Consider the following 16425-nt stretch of genomic DNA (forward strand, 5'->3'; position numbering starts at 1 on the left):
AATTTGTACTGGTCACGTTTCAAGGGCTTAACGGTCACAGGTGGCTGCAGCCTACCAAACTGGATAGCACAGGTCTGCACCATCACGAATCTAGCGCAACAAGGCAAGACCAGAGTCTAATCCTACAACTTTTTCTGCCAAAAAAAGAAAAACGAAATGAAATTCTCACTGTGAAAATATTCTAGTGGGTTACACAATAAAAGGCCTACATTTTAGATAGAATCTTTCAGACTTTAGTACAATTTTCTGTCCTTCCTCACCTCCCCCAGGTTCCAGCCTAGGTTCCGCTAGCATGAAGAGCTGTCAATCTATGAGAACAGAAAGCCAGAAAGCCTCATTGAGAGGCTCTTCAGGCTCAGCCACAACCAAACCCTTTTGTTTCCTCTCTCTATTTCTCAGAATTTCAGTTCACTTATCTCCTCTGCAAACTAACTTCCAACCCAACTGGTAACAAAAGAGCTCTCAGAATGCAAAAGTGTGAAGTCAAAAATATCCTTTCTAGAAGCAACCTACGCGGGATTTCCCAAAATCATAACATCTGACCATGGAAAACCCAGGCTTCCTCATAATCTAAGATGGTCCCACCAGTCCACACAATCTAGTAAGTTCACCAATACAATTCTAAGAGGCAGAGAGACTGTGACCGTGGTTTTGTGAATGCAATTGTGCTATGAAGAAAATAATATCCAATTTGAATTATTAACCTCCCTTCTCTCCCCTTTGTTTTCTGTTTTAACAGATACTTTGGATTTTTTTTTTTGGGGCTGGGGACAGCGTCATCTTGAGGGAAAGTAAGGATGACCAACAGTTCTACCTTCTGCCCAGTTTACAGAGACCTGGAGCCGTTCACATATTTTTTTTATTTAGTTTTCCTTGTTGGAATTATTGGAAGTTGTTTTGCAGCCTGGGCTTTCATACAGAAAAACACAAATCACAGGTGTGTAAGCATATACTTAATTAATTTGCTTACAGCCGACTTCCTGCTTACTCTGGCACTACCAGTAAAAATCACTGTCGACTTGGGCGTGGCCCCCTGGAAGCTGAGGATATTCCACTGCCAAGTAACAGCCTGCCTCATCTACATTAATATGTACTTATCAATTATCTTCCTAGCATTTGTTAGCATTGATCGCTGTCTTCAGTTGACATACAGCTGCAAGATTTATCGAATACAAGAACCTGGATTTGCCAAAATGATATCGACTGTTGTATGGTTGATGGTCCTTCTTATAATGCTGCCGAACATGGTAATTCCCATCAAAGATGTGAAGGAAAAGCCCAACGTGGGTTGCGTGGAATTCAAACAGGAGTTTGGAAGAAACTGGCATTTGATGACAAATTTCATATGCATCGCAATATTCTTCAATTTCTCAGCCATCATCTTAATATCTAACTGCCTTGTCATTCGACAACTCTACAGAAACAAAGACCATGAAAACTATCCAAATGTGAAAAGAGCTCTCATCAATATACTTTTGGTGACTACAGGCTACATCATATGCTTTGTTCCTTATCACATTGTCCGAATCCCATACACCCTCAGCCAGACAGAGGTCATATCTGACTGCTCCACCAGGATTTCACTTTTCAAAGCCAAGGAGGCCACGCTGCTGCTGGCTGTGTCCAACCTGTGTTTTGATCCGATCCTGTACTATCACCTCTCAAAAGCTTTCCGCTTAAAGGTCACGGAGACGTTTGCTTCACGTAAGGAGACCAAGGCTCAGAAAGAAAAATCAAGTGGTGAAAACAATGCATAAAATATGGGATTTTCTCACGCTATCTCTTCCTGCCTTACTGGACAACTGAGTGTACAAAACTGCTGGGAAGGAGGGGAAAAAAGAGCCTCCATGAGTAAAAACACAGGCAGCTAGCGAATGTGGCTTGGTTCACTGAGAAACCCTGTTTCTAAACGCAAGCCAAGCAGTACTCTTGTGGTTGTCGATGCTCCTTAACCCAAACGTTTGTACAAAAAACTAAAACCTCTTGTTGCGCCGACATAAACCCTGCAGTATCCTTGAAATCTAAATGAGCTCTATGACACAGACTGAAGTATTCATGAGGTATTCATTTAAAGGCCTGGAACTGACTTCCTGATAGAAATATGCAAAATAACCTCCATGTCAGTTTCCGGGACGCCCTTCAGCAATACGATTTAAAGTCCTTTAGATCGCTTTAAAAAAAAAAAAAAAAAAAGCCAGCTGATTTGTTACATGAAACCACCTGGGCTGTGCCTGATTTTGTTTTAATCCATCCCTTCGAAAATGGTAACCTTTTAGCTCACTACTCCAATTTTTAATAGCTAATTGTTTCCTACCACAATAGCTTGAAATTCTCTTAAGCTTTTTTTTTAAGCTTAATTTAAAAAGGCTTGGAAATACATGGATAGTTTTTAATGTACTATATATCCTTATATTCTACCTGTAGGCTATAAATAAAGATTTCCTACTGTCAGTAATGACAAATCCAGTGAGTCCTTAGTATTATTTTGTAGCAATATGAAATAGACCCCATAACATTTTCAAGGGGGGTTGTTAAATTATACTAACTGCTAAAACTACTGTTTTGGAACTCACATCAAAGGTATGGAAAAATAGCACCAGTCACATGGTCTTAAGACAGACAGGCCGACACCACATAGCAAGGCCTTGTCAGAAATGCAGCACGTGCTGGGCTGATGGGTGCCAGCCAGGTCCTGAAGATGAGTCTGACCCCATGTAGGGACGGCAGTTTAAAGAATGGGTGACTCTTCTCTCAGGGTCACAACCCGTTGATCAAATTCTCTCAAATGCCAGTAATGCAGAATGGATTCAATAGTTGGTAATAAATAAAATACTTATTTAGGGAAAAGAAGGCTGAAAAGTTTAGACAAGCATACCTAAGGCTTTGTATCTGTTTTTTGTTTCAGTTACAAAAGCCGACATTAAAACAATTGGTAATGCATTTGTATTAGCTGCAATGATTAAGAAATGGTATTCCTCAAACGAAAACAAACACAGAGAACAGAGTGGTGGTTACCAGAGGGGAAGGACTGGGGAGGAGGATGAAATGGGTAAAGGGGATCAACTGTATGGTGACAGAGGGAAACTAAATTTTGGGGGGTGAGCACTCTGTAAGGCAGGGATCCCCAACCCCCAGGCCGAGGACTGTTAGTGGTCCGCAGCCTGTCGGGAACCGCACAGCAGGAGGTGAGGGGCGGGGCCGGCGAGCGAAGCTTCATCCGCCGCTCCCCAGCGCTCGCGTTACCGCCTGAGCAATTCCCCCACCCCATCCGTGGCAAAACTGTCTTCCATGAAACCGGTCCCCGGTGCCAGAAAGGTTGGGGACCGCGGCTGTAGTGGATATAGAAGTAGACATATAACGTTGTACACGTGAAACATACAATGTTATCAATCCACATTACCTCAATAAAAATAAATGATCTCAAAGGATGGGGAAAGAAAAAAAAGAAAGAAAGAAAGAAATGGTGTTCCTGGAAGCTAACAAGTTTGATTCCAGACTCATTTTTTTAGCTGTGCACTGAGAACTATTTTCTGAAGCTTGAACCCTAAAGACGACTCCTATCCACAATTTTATAATACATTCTCTTGAGTTTGAAGAGAACAGTAAAGGAGAAAATGCACTAAAAAGTGCCTCTTACACCTATAACAGGGTAGATACTGGACAAACTCCAGCTAGCTAGTGCTAATGATAGGAACCCCAGTCGGCATCACATATCTAACACGGACAGGGTCTAAGTGACTCACCTGTGGTACAGGCTGGGAGAATGCCTAGACACTAGAACCTGTGCTTGTTGGCAATCTAAGAACATGTTTTTACTGAAGAGCAGATCAAGACATTCATATACGACCATATATGAAACTAGTTTACTTTCCTGAATCTTTTGGTCAAGTCCCCTTTTAGTCTTCTCTCCTTGGCCTTCACTCACTAGAGCCACATTTGAGAGACAAAGGAGAGGAAAAAAAAAAAACTTTTTGTTTTTTTAATCATATTCTTATATTCTCCTCACATGCATGATTGGCTAGTCGAGTTTTCCCTTTTATTAAGGAAGAGAACCAGACTCACTACAGCATTCCTAACGTCACTGTTCTATTAATATATACTTTTATTTCCCCATTTTTGATGGCTTATTCTAAATTTCCCTCCCAGGAAAGGAGCTTCTGGACAATTGGTGAGAGAAGGCTGTTAAAAAATTACACCCTACAACATCAATTTTCTAGCAGTTCTTTTATGATTGCACATTACAGCTGAATTATGTCATAACTCATCGTGAGGCTTATAGTCACATCATTCCTGCTCTTTCCTCTAAGGAAGGGGACAGTCTTGAGAATGCTAAGTGCTGGGAACCACTGTGTCACCAAAGGTCACATGAACAACAGAGGAAAGAAGACCATGCTTGGGCAGCCCCCTGCTCTCACACCCACAGACGGGCGAGGGAGACGTCCAAAGCGCTGCTCACCGAAGAGAAGAGCACAGAACCCTCAACCAATTTGAACTATTTTCAACTTTTTGCCATATTTCCTTTCCTCCATTTCCCCTGTCCATTTTTTTTAATGAAGTTTTTATTTTGGAATAATTTAAAATTTATGGAAAAGGTATAAAGATAGTATAGAGAGTTCCCACATACTCTTCGTCTAGTTTGCCCTAAAGCTAATGCCTTACATACCACAATACATTTGTCAAAACTAGGAAATTAACACCGGTGCGTTATTATTAACTCCAGACTTCAGCATGGAGTCTTTTTGACTCTATTTTAAAACAAATCACAAACATCATGATAGTTCAGCCATGAATTCTTCAGGATACATCTCTAAAATATCAGGCTACTCTTTTTGGCTGCCATAAATAAACAGTGAAGTTATTCCATTATGTGGGAAATGAGTGATGCCTACAGGTAGCAGCTGAAAAATATTGATATATTCAGCCAGTGATGAACAAGAAAAAATTGTAGCTACTTTTGATATAGCCCCGGGCATAGAAAAATTAACAAGGGGTTCTCAATTGTAACAAGAAAAAAATATATGCGTGTAGTGATTTTGAAAGTCATTTCGGAGAGTGTTCAAAAATAACCAAAAAATAAACAAATTTAAGAAAATATTTAGCCTAGAGATCAAAACTCCTCAAAGATATCCAGGAAATAACATAATACGTACCTCACAATTACATTTTTTGTTAAAATAATAATAATAATAGTCTTCAATGAAAAAAAAAAAGACTCACTGAAATTACACTTAAAATAAAATTCCAGGGAAAAAGATAATAGTGAACCTAAGAATTAAAAAAAAAAAAATTTACAAATTTTGGCCCCATTTTCACTACAAATATCAAAAAAACTAATCTTGTTTCCCTTCAGAATAAAGCATATCACTTGTTATGACTCAAAACACTAAATTTCCTGGCAACTGTTTTCCATATGCTATCCAGTTCTTAGAGTCAACAGGTCAAAATCCAAGTCCACCTCATACACAGCCTCTTCTGTGAAGCCATTACCGATTGCTCAACCAGATGCTCTTCCCCTTTCCAATATTTATTCTTTGAGAGTGAAAGAGACGCAGGAATGTCAAACGGTTCTCCTTCCAGTGGACACTTGGGTTTTTACTTAATTACTGCACTTACTTTGGTGCTTGTCATTTTATAGACATTTGTCTCCCTCCTATCTTATTCATCTTTCCTGTGCCCAAAAATTCTTACTCGTCTGTATAATACCAAAAGTACCTACCACAACACAGTGCACACAGAGGCTACTCAGTAAATGAGTTTCAAATTGAAGGAGGAAAACACATTCAGACATCATGTGCAGTGACTCAGATGCTCTTGATAAAAGGACATTGACATAGAAAATTCTGTTAAATCTAGCCAGCCAGTAGTAGTATCACACCACTAACTTGGACTACATGAGCACATAAGCTACATGATGAGAATCAATAACAAAAGAAGTAGTGAAGGCAAAAACTCACCTGCTATCGTACGTAGTACGCAGGCAAGCAGTTGAATAATCAATGGTCAATGACCCTGCAGTGAAATAATCAGGTTGCCAACTGACAAGCTGTGACTTACCAGAGGTATGGGGAAATGGGTTGCATACTGCAGATGTCGTAGGAGGTCATAATTAGATGGAAAAATTAACTCCCTTGGTTTTTCTCTCTTCAACAGCTTCTCACCGTTAACTGACATTCTTCTGCCCAGGGAAGGGTTAGCATTCTCACAGGACTCTCCAGGCACGGGAGAAAAAATCTAAGTCATGTAAAACAAATGTTGGAGATTGTAAATGAAAGAGAGCAAAACTAAAACACAGAACTTCAAACCCACAAGACACTCACACCATATCCTTTCCTTATTTAACCAATGAGCAAAATAATAGACTGTGTTAATTTGCACAAGTTTCACATTCAGATCATTAGCATCACCCCCCAACCTGAAGATGAGACAATGACAACCACACACGTAAGACACGTGCACAGCTACATTTCCTGGAGGACCAGAGAGAAAATCAGACTTATAGGTAAGTGTTCTCCTCATAGGGCTACATTTCCTAGAAAAACATATACACAGAAATAATTCACTAATAAAGCTCATGAACAACAGATCTAAAGGTTTTAGTCTGTACCCCAAGCAACATGTGTTTTCATAAAGAGTTAGTTACACATTGAGATCCCTGAGGAAGAACACGTTGTAATTATACCGAGATAAAGTAGAAGAAGGTATAACAAGTCCAGAGCCAGGAAAGCTGTTATTGAGAAGCTGAACGCACATTCAGCAAATCAACATGGGCTGTCCTGAGGAAACGACATTCATGTATTCCTGAGATAATGATCTCTAAATGAACAAAGGAATCACGGTCAACCAGGAGGATGGGACTGTTAGAATGTACAAAAGGAGGCAAGGCAGCCAAAACTGAGGATGAGCTGAAATGAGATAAACTGCATGAGATGATTAACTGAGGGCTTGGGTGGAATGCGAGAGGATGACATTCACATCACAAGTACATAGTTCATTCCAATGCACAGGGCAAGGGGCAGAAGGACAGAGACAGTTGGGGCAGAGGCAGGGAGGAGTGGTTAATGGTCAATAAGAATTTGAAGGTTGAACCTACTGGAAATTCCGAACCAAAGTCAGTTTTAAAGTCACTCTTGTCTACTTCATCAAAAATATTAGGAGTTCCTGAGTCAATGCCCATATGCGCCATAATAGTCTGTTCCTAATAATTGTCAGAGAAAGAAAGTCACGTTGTACATTTTGTAGTTCATTAAGAAGCTGGAGCTAAAACACGACAGTGACATTTTAAACCATCTTATGCCCCTTTTCCCCCTAGTGTCTTTCGTTCTCAATAAAAAGAAAAGGAAGTTAAGACACCCATTGCTTTACAAAGTCACATTATTTGCCCTCATGAAGAAAAAGATTTAACTTCCGTGATATTTTAAGGGAAAAAGGACACAAACTTCCTGATTAAAAACAAACTGGCCATAATTTCCTTCTTGGGGGTATTCCCAGTCACACACTCACCAACTTGCCTTAGTAAGAAAAATCTAAGAGTATATTTAAGATAATAAGATACCTTGACGTCCAAAAATAGAAAAGAGAAAACAGAAACATAGAAAAGGCATAAACAGGTAAAGTAACTTTATTTTTTACTCTTTTTAACTTCTACTGTGGACAAATTTAGAAACAAAAGTATTTACATTAAAGAAACAATTTTTAAAAATCTTAAGAGTACAAACTACAAATTCAAGTGTGCAATTTTAATTGCAGGTTTTTAAATTATAAGGATAGCCACTATTTTTAAAATATCATCATAGTATACGCTTAAACTCTCTCAGAACCAATGTGAGGCTTTATTTTTAAAAAATGTCACAATCTCTCATCATTTTCTACTATTTCCCATCACCAACTTCATGTATTTTGCCTCGAAAATTTCCGTAAGTATCTGGAACAATGTCCAAAATACAAGAAATTGGCAGAAAATTATAAAGTCATACAGTATAAAGTAATTTGTTAAAAAGAGCAATTCTGCAACATTTGAGATTAAATTTTTAATTGATTGAAATGAAAATACGATGTGTTATGACAAAAACATACGTATAAAAGAGCTATATAAGTAACGAATGATACATTGGAGAAAAGATGCTCCTTAGAATGAAAACAGACAGGATGTTAGGGCCAAAACAAGTCCAATTTCGAGGCTCCACATTAAAGGAAAACTGGAGATTAGAAATACGTAAAATTGGAAGAATATAATTCCAATCCAATGAAAAATGTGATAGCCTGTCAAATCTTTTCATTACTAGTTTTAGCATATCCAAAAGAAAATTCTAGGAGATATAAACTACAGTCCAAATTTTTTGTGTGTGAGTGAGGAGCAGAGATAAATGAGCTTTGAAGCAAGAAGAGTACAACTGGAAACGATCGCCCTTCCACCACCACATAATCCCTCTGACAGCGGTTCCCCAGCAGAGTCTGGTTTCTGGGGGTGGAACACCCCTCCCAGGGCCATACCTCCATCTTCACGTCATGGTCCTTTGCATAGTGCTCATCTGCATGCTCTCCTGCTGGCGACCGGGGCCGAGTGGAGGCGGTGATGGACAGGTCTCCTCGAGAGATGAGGGTGCACATGTAGGCGTCATGGGAGAAGATGTCGTGCCGGATGAACTCACAGAAGAGCAGCACCAGGTTGACAAATTCCACCTTCTCACATTCACTGTTTGGATCCGCTGTCAAGAAACAAATTCAATCAAGAATCAGTTTCCTCAACTGGGTAGGGGAAAAAAAAAACAATGACTAATTTTAACAATATTTTCACTATCTTTTATTTTTCTTTTAACAAAATAAGGGATTTATTGGAAAATTATGAGGCTCTAGCATTTTGCACAGAACTGGCACACCAGGTTTTTTGTTTGTTTTGTTTTAAATTTTTATTGTTTTATTTTTTTTAACATCTTTATTGGAGTATAATCGCTTTACATTGTTGTGTTAGTTGCTGCTGTATAACAAAGAGAATCAGCTATACGTATATATGTATATCCCTATATCCCCTCCCTCTTGAACCTCCCTCCCACCCTCCCTATCCCACCCCTCTAGATGGTCACAAAGCACCGAGCTGATCTTCCTGTGCTATGCGGCTGCTTCCCACTAACATCTATTTTACATTTGGTAGTGTATATATGTCCATGCTACTCTCTCACTTCGTCCCAGCTTACCCTTCCCCCTCCCTGTGTCCTCAAGTCCATTCTCTACGTCTGCATCTTTATTCCTGTCCTGCCCCTAGGTTCTTCAGAACCTTTTTTTTCTTTTTTAAGATTCCATATATATGTGTTAGCATACGGTATTTTTCTTTCTGACTTACTTCACTCTGTATGACAGACTCTAGGTCCATCCACCTCACTACAAATAACTCAATTTCGTTTCTTTTTATGGCTGAGTAATATTCCATTGTATATGTGTGCCACATTTCTTTATCCATTCATCTGTCGATGGACACTTAGGTTGCTTCCATGTCCTGGCTATTGTAAATAGAGCTGCAGTGAACATTGTGGTACATGACTCTTTTTGAATTATGGTTTTCTCAGAGTATATGCCCAGTAGTGGGATTGCTGGGTCATATGGTAGTTCTACTTTTAGTTTTTTAAGGAACCTCCATATTGTTCTCCATAGTGGCTGTATCAATTTACATTCCCACCAACAGTGCAAGAGGGTTGGTTCCCTTTTCTCCACACCCTCTCCAGCATTTATTGTTTGTAGATTTTTTGATGATGGCCATTCTGACCGGAGTGAGGTGATACCTCATTGTGGTTTCGATTTGCATTTGTCTAATGATTAGTGATGTTGAGCATCCTTTCATGTGTTTGTTGGCAATCTATATATCTTCTTTGGAGAAATATCTATTTAGGTCTTCTGCCCATTTTTGGATTGGGTTGTTTCTTTGATATTGAGCTGCATGAGCTGCTTGTATATTTTGGGGATTAATCCTTTGTCAGTTGTTTCGTTTGCAAATATTTTCTCCCATTCTGAGGGCTGTCTTTTCGTCTTGTTTATGGTTTCCTTTGCTGTGGCACGCCAGTTTTGATTGTCCCACTGTAACTGAAAAATATCAATAGTATCCAGTGTTCTGAGCACCATTTCTAGATTAGAGGTAGTGGTCCCTGGCAAATGAACGATGATTTAAGTAATCATGCAAACACACAAAATTTCAAGTAAGAAAAAAAAAAAACAGGGCTAGACTGCTTTCCTCTGGTTTTACTATTATAACTGCTCATGATTCATGACTCATGACTGTTTGTTCTACCTAGAGTGTATCTGTGTTTTGGGGGAGAGTGGTTTGCACTTTTTCAAAGGAGACTTCACAATAGAACCATAATTCAGGTGGTACTGGAAAAAACTCGTGAGTGGGATCCACTGAAAAGAAAAAGGGATAACGGAATAAAAAGGGCCCCAAGATGGAGCTGTGCCATCTTTTTAGATTCATAGCCAGTCTATTTCACTCACATTATGACTTTTAGTATCGCAGCTGTAAAACTCTGTATCTGCACCTTTGAGAGAAGGTTAAAAAAATGACTGAAGTACTGAGACTAAACGTACAAAGCTCAGTCCCTGGTACCATCACATTCACAAACACCAATAAAGACAACAGCTGGATCCAGGGAATACTACACTCAGTGCCCTAAACCTTAAGCCTAAATGTATGCTCTCGCCCATCTCCAAAGCCAATGACGGGCAAGCTCGATTCAGAGAAGCAGAAGAGCTTTCTCTGACAGAGCAGTGAGTGGGATCCAGAGCAAGCAAGGCGTAGGAGGAGGAAGTTCTTCCCCAATTTCTTTGGCAACAGGAATGGGGACACGATGAGCGGAGCGAAGGGCAAATGTCTGTCTCCCCCAGGACACGAGGTAAGTCAGAGCTGCTGACGTCCATCCCTGACAACGTGTTTTCTCCTCTCCGAATCTCTCCTGTCCTTTCGTTTCTCTGCTCCCTTCTCCAGGCTTCATCACTGCTCCCTACATTCCGACCACCAGCTTGGCTGGGGCTCTTGTCCTCCCTCTAGCCTAGAGCAGCCACCAAGTAACTAAAAGAACCTCACCCCCAGGTGTCACTCAACCCTAAAGGAGGCTCTCCTCAGAGGAACAGGAAGCAGTGCTGTTTCTTGCTGCTTTACCTCTTCTCCACAGATGGCTCCCTTCTCTACCTTCCACTCTTTTCTCTCCTATCATTTGTCACTTTTTGCCATTTTTCTGTTTTTCCATCACCATCTGTCCTGAGACCCTCCCTGCTGTCCTTTGTCAGATGAAAACCTCAGAATAAAGGTCAAGCCCACTTAGCTCACACAAATGATTTCTTTAAAGTTTCCACCTACAGTATGAACCCACTGGGTGGTTGTTTATTCCCCAGATCCTCCTCTCCCCACCAACAATGGAATAAAGACACAAAAAGAACATGATAGGACATGAACATCCGAGAGAGTGTAGGCAAGCAGCCAACCAGCTTTACAAACTAGTTCCTGAGACCTGCTTATAAGGTACTTTTGTTTTATGTTTTCCCCCTTTTAATGTCAGAAGTTAGAAAATCAGGAATTTAGAAAACAGTGCAAAAAGAGAAAGTTCATAATCACAATATATATATAATAAACATCACAAGACCTTAGCTCCTCTCTTTTGGTAAGAAAGATCTAGAAAGGGAAAATTAGTCCACCAAACACAAGGGAATGAGCCGACTTATTGTTTTAACTATTAAAACTCTGGAAATTTTTAAGTCTTTCAAGATTGCCTGATTCTAAAATCGCATAAAAGTCTCCACTGAAAATAGGCTACAAAATTTTGCTGGTAAAAGATGCGTTATATTCAGTACAAAGAACTTTTGATAAGATTACAGATAAGGGAGGGGGGAGGGTTTTCTCCCCTTTCTGATCAATTCCAAAAAAGGTCAATCCCCTTAGTTAAGATCTAAAAGCAAAGAGCTTTACTTACACAACGAGGGGGCCTGTGTATCTAAAAACCTTAGCAGAACATTCTGGAAAACAGGCAAACTAGATCCAGCAAGAGAGGCTGAAGAAATGGACTCCTTCTCATCTAAGACCTCTGATTCACCACATCTCTAAGATTAAAAATAAACAGGCAAAGTTAATTATAGAGGACAAGTTTGAAATGTGTTTTTTATTAACATTTATGTTCTTGGATAAAACAGGCAAAATTCATTGAGATTTCTGTATTTATTTGAGGGCCATGCATCATAAGTGAATATAATTTCTAAAAGTTGAGGGAAACTGCCCCCGAACAATTTAAATGATTTCAAAGAACCCCTGTGAAAAACATTATTCATGTGAATGACATACTCTGCATAGCACAGTATGCATATCCGCTGATGTGTAATACAGTACAATAAACTACTCATTACCCCTATGCAAAACTGCTAAAAATAATTTGAGGTTGTCTTCATTTTTAAATAGTTCATGTTTAATGGTATTCCCTCCGAGAAATATTTGGGCATGTATCATTGCGTTTGATTCTTTTGTGTTTGTTTTTGTCAGGCAGTGAATTTATGAGTATGGTGGGGAGGTGTGGTATCAAATGAGAAAACTAACATTATTCTTCTAATAAGATTGTTTCACTCATCACACTTCACCAAGAAGCTCTCTCAGAACCTCCTGGAATCTCCACAGTTCATGAAACACATCTAGAGAAGCTGTTTAACTTCTACATTCTTAAGGTCAGGACTTGTTGGAAGACCGGTAAAGAAACAGTTTAGAAGCAATCAGAACCGCATTCTCTATTCTTTTTGATATTCCTTTGATTCTTCCCATTTTCATTATCTATTTTAATATTAAAATATTATATTTAGATATCATTTATTCAATCCATCCTCTCTTTATAAAGGTCAAATTTTGAAAATTGATTAATAGAAATCAATTATCTTAAACATTTCAGAGAGAATACATTTTTAGCTATGAATACATTTATACCTATTAAAATTACTGTCATCTATATGTGAACCTCTTCTGAGTGTGAGTGTGTGTGCGTGTGCGTGAGTGCGTTAGTGTGTGTGACTATGCGTGTGTGTGTGTGAGTGGTAGGGGTGTGGGTGGTGTTCTGGGATACACAAGCGGGGAGGGGAAGACACAATAAAAACAATCCAGAAGGAGCAATGAAATTTGAGGAATTCAACTTTAGTTACTGAAGTTTCATCATTGCAATTCGCTGTAGAATATATTCTATTCATAAAGACGTAGGAAAAAAGCAATGCAACGCTTTTCCTAATTTGGCCATTGTAAAAGGGGCCATGTGGTTTACACCTTAGCATCAATATCCTTAAGCCCCAATTTCAACGACATGGCCTTTTGTATTTGGGGAACAGTGCTTTCCCAACAGAAGATGTCTAGGAAAATATTCTTCCTATTTCATTTTTTAATACTGTCATAGGAAGCAGGTGTATTATCAGTAACACAACCCTGAACAGGGTGAGCAAGGCCCCTGTTGCCAAACTTACTCTCATAGGCGTTAAATAAGAAGGCAATAAGAGGGCACCAGGCATGAACTGAGAAGCCAATGAGGAAAGTAAAACAGAGCTGCCTGAGAAAGAGGGGCCGAGGGGTGGGTGCCGTTACCTGTACCTAAGGTGGGGATGGAGGAGCTTCCTGAGGAGGTGACACATGTTGAGCCAGGAATGCTAGACAGGAAGCGGCACCTCCGGAAACAGGAACGGCCGTGTAAAGAGCGGAGCACCGAGCGTGCCACCCGGGAGGAACAGCAACAGCAAAGGCCCCGGGCTTCCCGGGTGGCGCAGCGGTTGAGAGTCCGCCTGCCGATGCAGGGGATGCGGGTTCGTGCCCCGGTCCGGGAAGATCCCACATGCCGCGGAGAGGCTAGGCCCATGAGCCATGGCCGCTGAGCCTGCGCGTCCGGAGCCTGTGCTCCGCAACGGGAGAGGCCACAGCAGTGGGAGGCCCGCGTACCGCCAAAAAAAAAAAAAAGAGCAAAGGCCCCAAGAGAAACACGGGCATGGTGCGTGTGAGGACAGTGAAGACCAGAGGAGCTGGGGCTGTGTGCCACCCAGCGGAGGGAGGTCCCGGAGGAGGTGGGAAGGGCAGCTGCGGGGCTCCTGTGAGGCTCTGTGGGTCACGGGAAGGAACCGCTGGGAGTTTCAGGAAGGGGACAATGTGATCTGTGTCCATTTTGAAAAGGCGTCTCTGGCTGCTGGGGGGAGGATGGTGGGGAACACGGAAGGGAGGGAGACACTAGGCAGGAGGCCCTGCGGTCACAGCTGTCCAGGGGAGAGGTGACAAGGCTGGTCAGATCACACACATGCCTTCTCCAGAGCTGCCCCCGCCAGGCCCCACAGGCAGAAAGGAAGGCTCACTTGGAAGCTTTCCTTCAACAAAGCTAATGCTGACGAGGTTAGCTTTGCTTGTTCCCTTCTAATCTACTCCGGAGGCTTTAATTGCTCTCTCCTGGGGCCAGAACACAATCTCAAAAACGAATACAAATTGGCATCTGTAACCTCACAGTCAGGACTGCCTCAAGAAAGTCTTTCTAGATCCACTACCCGTGTGTACATATACACAGATGTATATAATACCCAGTGCACAGACATCTATGTATGTGTGTGTGCCTTAACCTCACAAAGGGAGATTTCCATTGTAAATCAGGTATTGAAGTTTTATTTTAAAGTAGTCCAGAATATAAATTATTGGCTTCATCGACTTAAAGGGATCCTACTATGGAGTCCTTATGTGAATTTGTATATTCTTCCTTTTCCCTTCAAAAGGGGAAAAAAAAAAAAAGCATAATGAGAGTAAGAAACAGAATCCTGCCCAAAGCAGTATTTTTAAACAATGGCATTGACAAGGAGAAGGAAAACCCAACCTACCTCTGCCTCGATCTCCGCTTGCCTCTTCTCCAAGAGCTTTGCCACAGCCATGGCCCTGTGCTTGCCTGATCTCTTACAGCTCACGGCCCATTCGCACAGCAGCGTCACCACAGCTTCATCGCTGGGGGCAGCCTAACGACCAACAGAAATGGGTACCGGCCATGTCACATGAAACAGTCACCTGATGCACGAGACTTAGGCTGCAAGCCACAGAATATCTGAAGTTTGAAGCTTTCTTCTTACGTTGTTTTACATTTGTTTTAGAAATATCCCCAAATCTATTTTAACTGAGGTATAAAGAGTAAAACGTCAGTCATCAGGAAGGAAATCACTTACTTAGAAGAGCTGAACCTGTGACAATTCCAAGAAAATTAAGAGTTTCCTTGTATATGCTTTCACTTACACAGGATCAGAAGCCAGCCCCATGGAGCCTCCAGAGCTCAGTTTCAAAGGAGACAGAAAAGGAGACTGACCACTGAATATCAAGGACAGCTGTTACAAAGCCCAGGTACTTCACTCCACTGCTGAGCCCCTTGGGTCCTCACTCACCGCCTCAGTCAACACATAATCCCAACGAGCCAGGCTAGCGGGTCTCCCAGTCCAAGGAGGAACTGGAAGGAACACACTGGAGGGGAGGCCGGGATGCTGATCAAAACTCACGGCCTTAGAGACAACAAGCATGAAGAGCGACAGCCACGCATAGAAAGGAACAAGAGTTACAAGCAGACCCAGTTAACAGAGGACGGTAGCCTGGATCTGGGGAGGGCTCAGCACTGCCACCAGAACTATCAGCTGTAGCTGGCGTGGTCTAGAGATGGGCACCACAGACTGAGGACCAGAAGAGTCAGACAAAGGTCACAGGGACCCAAGTGACATGAATTGTGGGGGGAGAGGGGGTGTAAGGAAGCAGGGGGGTCGTCCCTCTATACAATCGCCCCTTTCCCCGCAGAGGAGCTGTGCCAAACACTGAACATCAACTGCTCATTTTTAACATCTGCCCAGTTGTATAAACACTATGGCCAAAAGAACCAGACAAGTGCCAGTACTGGCATTTATATGCTATGCGAGACGCTCTTAACTTTTTAGAATCCCCCATGAGCTCAATTAAGGTTGTGATAGCTGGAGCACACTCTCAGGAAAAATACACATATACACACATGCACTTTAGCACAACACTTCGGAAGGTGTGAGGACTCTGAGAAGACATCCAAGAATCCCTGATCAGCTTTTAGATACCAGCAGACAATTCAGATCATGAAAATCAGTCTATTCCAAGATTTTTACCCATCCTGCCCTAAGTTCGGTTAAACACATGCTGACTTAAAGAAATGTTATCTGGGGCAGATATCTCAAAAGGAGCTCTGAGCCTCTTAATTTGAAACCAAGAGAAATAATTCAATTACAATGTATAAAGGTTGAACATAACATTTAAAACAGAAAGCAGGGCTCCCCTGGTGGTGCGGTGGTTGAGAGTTCGCCTGCCGATGCAGGGGACGCAGGTTCGTGCCCCGGTCCGGGAGGATCCCACATGCCGCGGAGCGGCTGGGCCCGTGAGCCATGGCCGTGGAACCTGCGCGTCCG

General features: G+C 41.5%; 2 protein-coding genes across 6 annotated transcripts in view; one reads left to right on the forward strand and one right to left on the reverse strand.

The window, feature by feature from the left end:
• MED12L (mediator complex subunit 12L) overlaps nucleotides 1–16425 on the reverse strand; it is a 329485-nt gene that overhangs the window by 221931 nt on the left and 91129 nt on the right. For 3 of the 5 annotated variants that reach the window (XM_067737490.1, XM_067737489.1, XM_067737488.1), the window contains 5 exons: nucleotides 14845–14976; nucleotides 11949–12075; nucleotides 8491–8705; nucleotides 7091–7195; nucleotides 6055–6231 (listed from right to left, as the gene is read on the reverse strand). In XM_067737490.1, the coding sequence (XP_067593591.1) occupies nucleotides 6055–6231; nucleotides 7091–7195; nucleotides 8491–8705; nucleotides 11949–12075; nucleotides 14845–14976 (756 nt within the window). The remainder of the gene's footprint in view (nucleotides 1–6054; nucleotides 6232–7090; nucleotides 7196–8490; nucleotides 8706–11948; nucleotides 12076–14844; nucleotides 14977–16425) is intronic. The other 2 variants (XM_067737493.1, XM_067737492.1) reach the window with 1 other exon arrangement.
• GPR171 (G protein-coupled receptor 171) lies at nucleotides 641–2412 on the forward strand. Its single transcript, XM_067737503.1, has one exon. The coding sequence runs from the start codon at nucleotides 798–800 to the stop codon at nucleotides 1755–1757; it is 960 nt and encodes a 319-aa protein (XP_067593604.1). The 5' UTR covers nucleotides 641–797; the 3' UTR covers nucleotides 1758–2412.

The sequence above is a fragment of the Pseudorca crassidens genome, chromosome 5, assembly GCF_039906515.1.
Source record: "Pseudorca crassidens isolate mPseCra1 chromosome 5, mPseCra1.hap1, whole genome shotgun sequence".
In the NCBI taxonomy this organism is placed as follows: Eukaryota; Metazoa; Chordata; class Mammalia; order Artiodactyla; family Delphinidae; genus Pseudorca; species Pseudorca crassidens.

What these genes read in the sequence shown, in the direction of transcription:
- GPR171 (XM_067737503.1), top strand. Translation starts at nt 798, where the DNA reads ATGACCAACAGTTCTACCTTCTGCCCAGTTTACAGAGACCTGGAGCCG.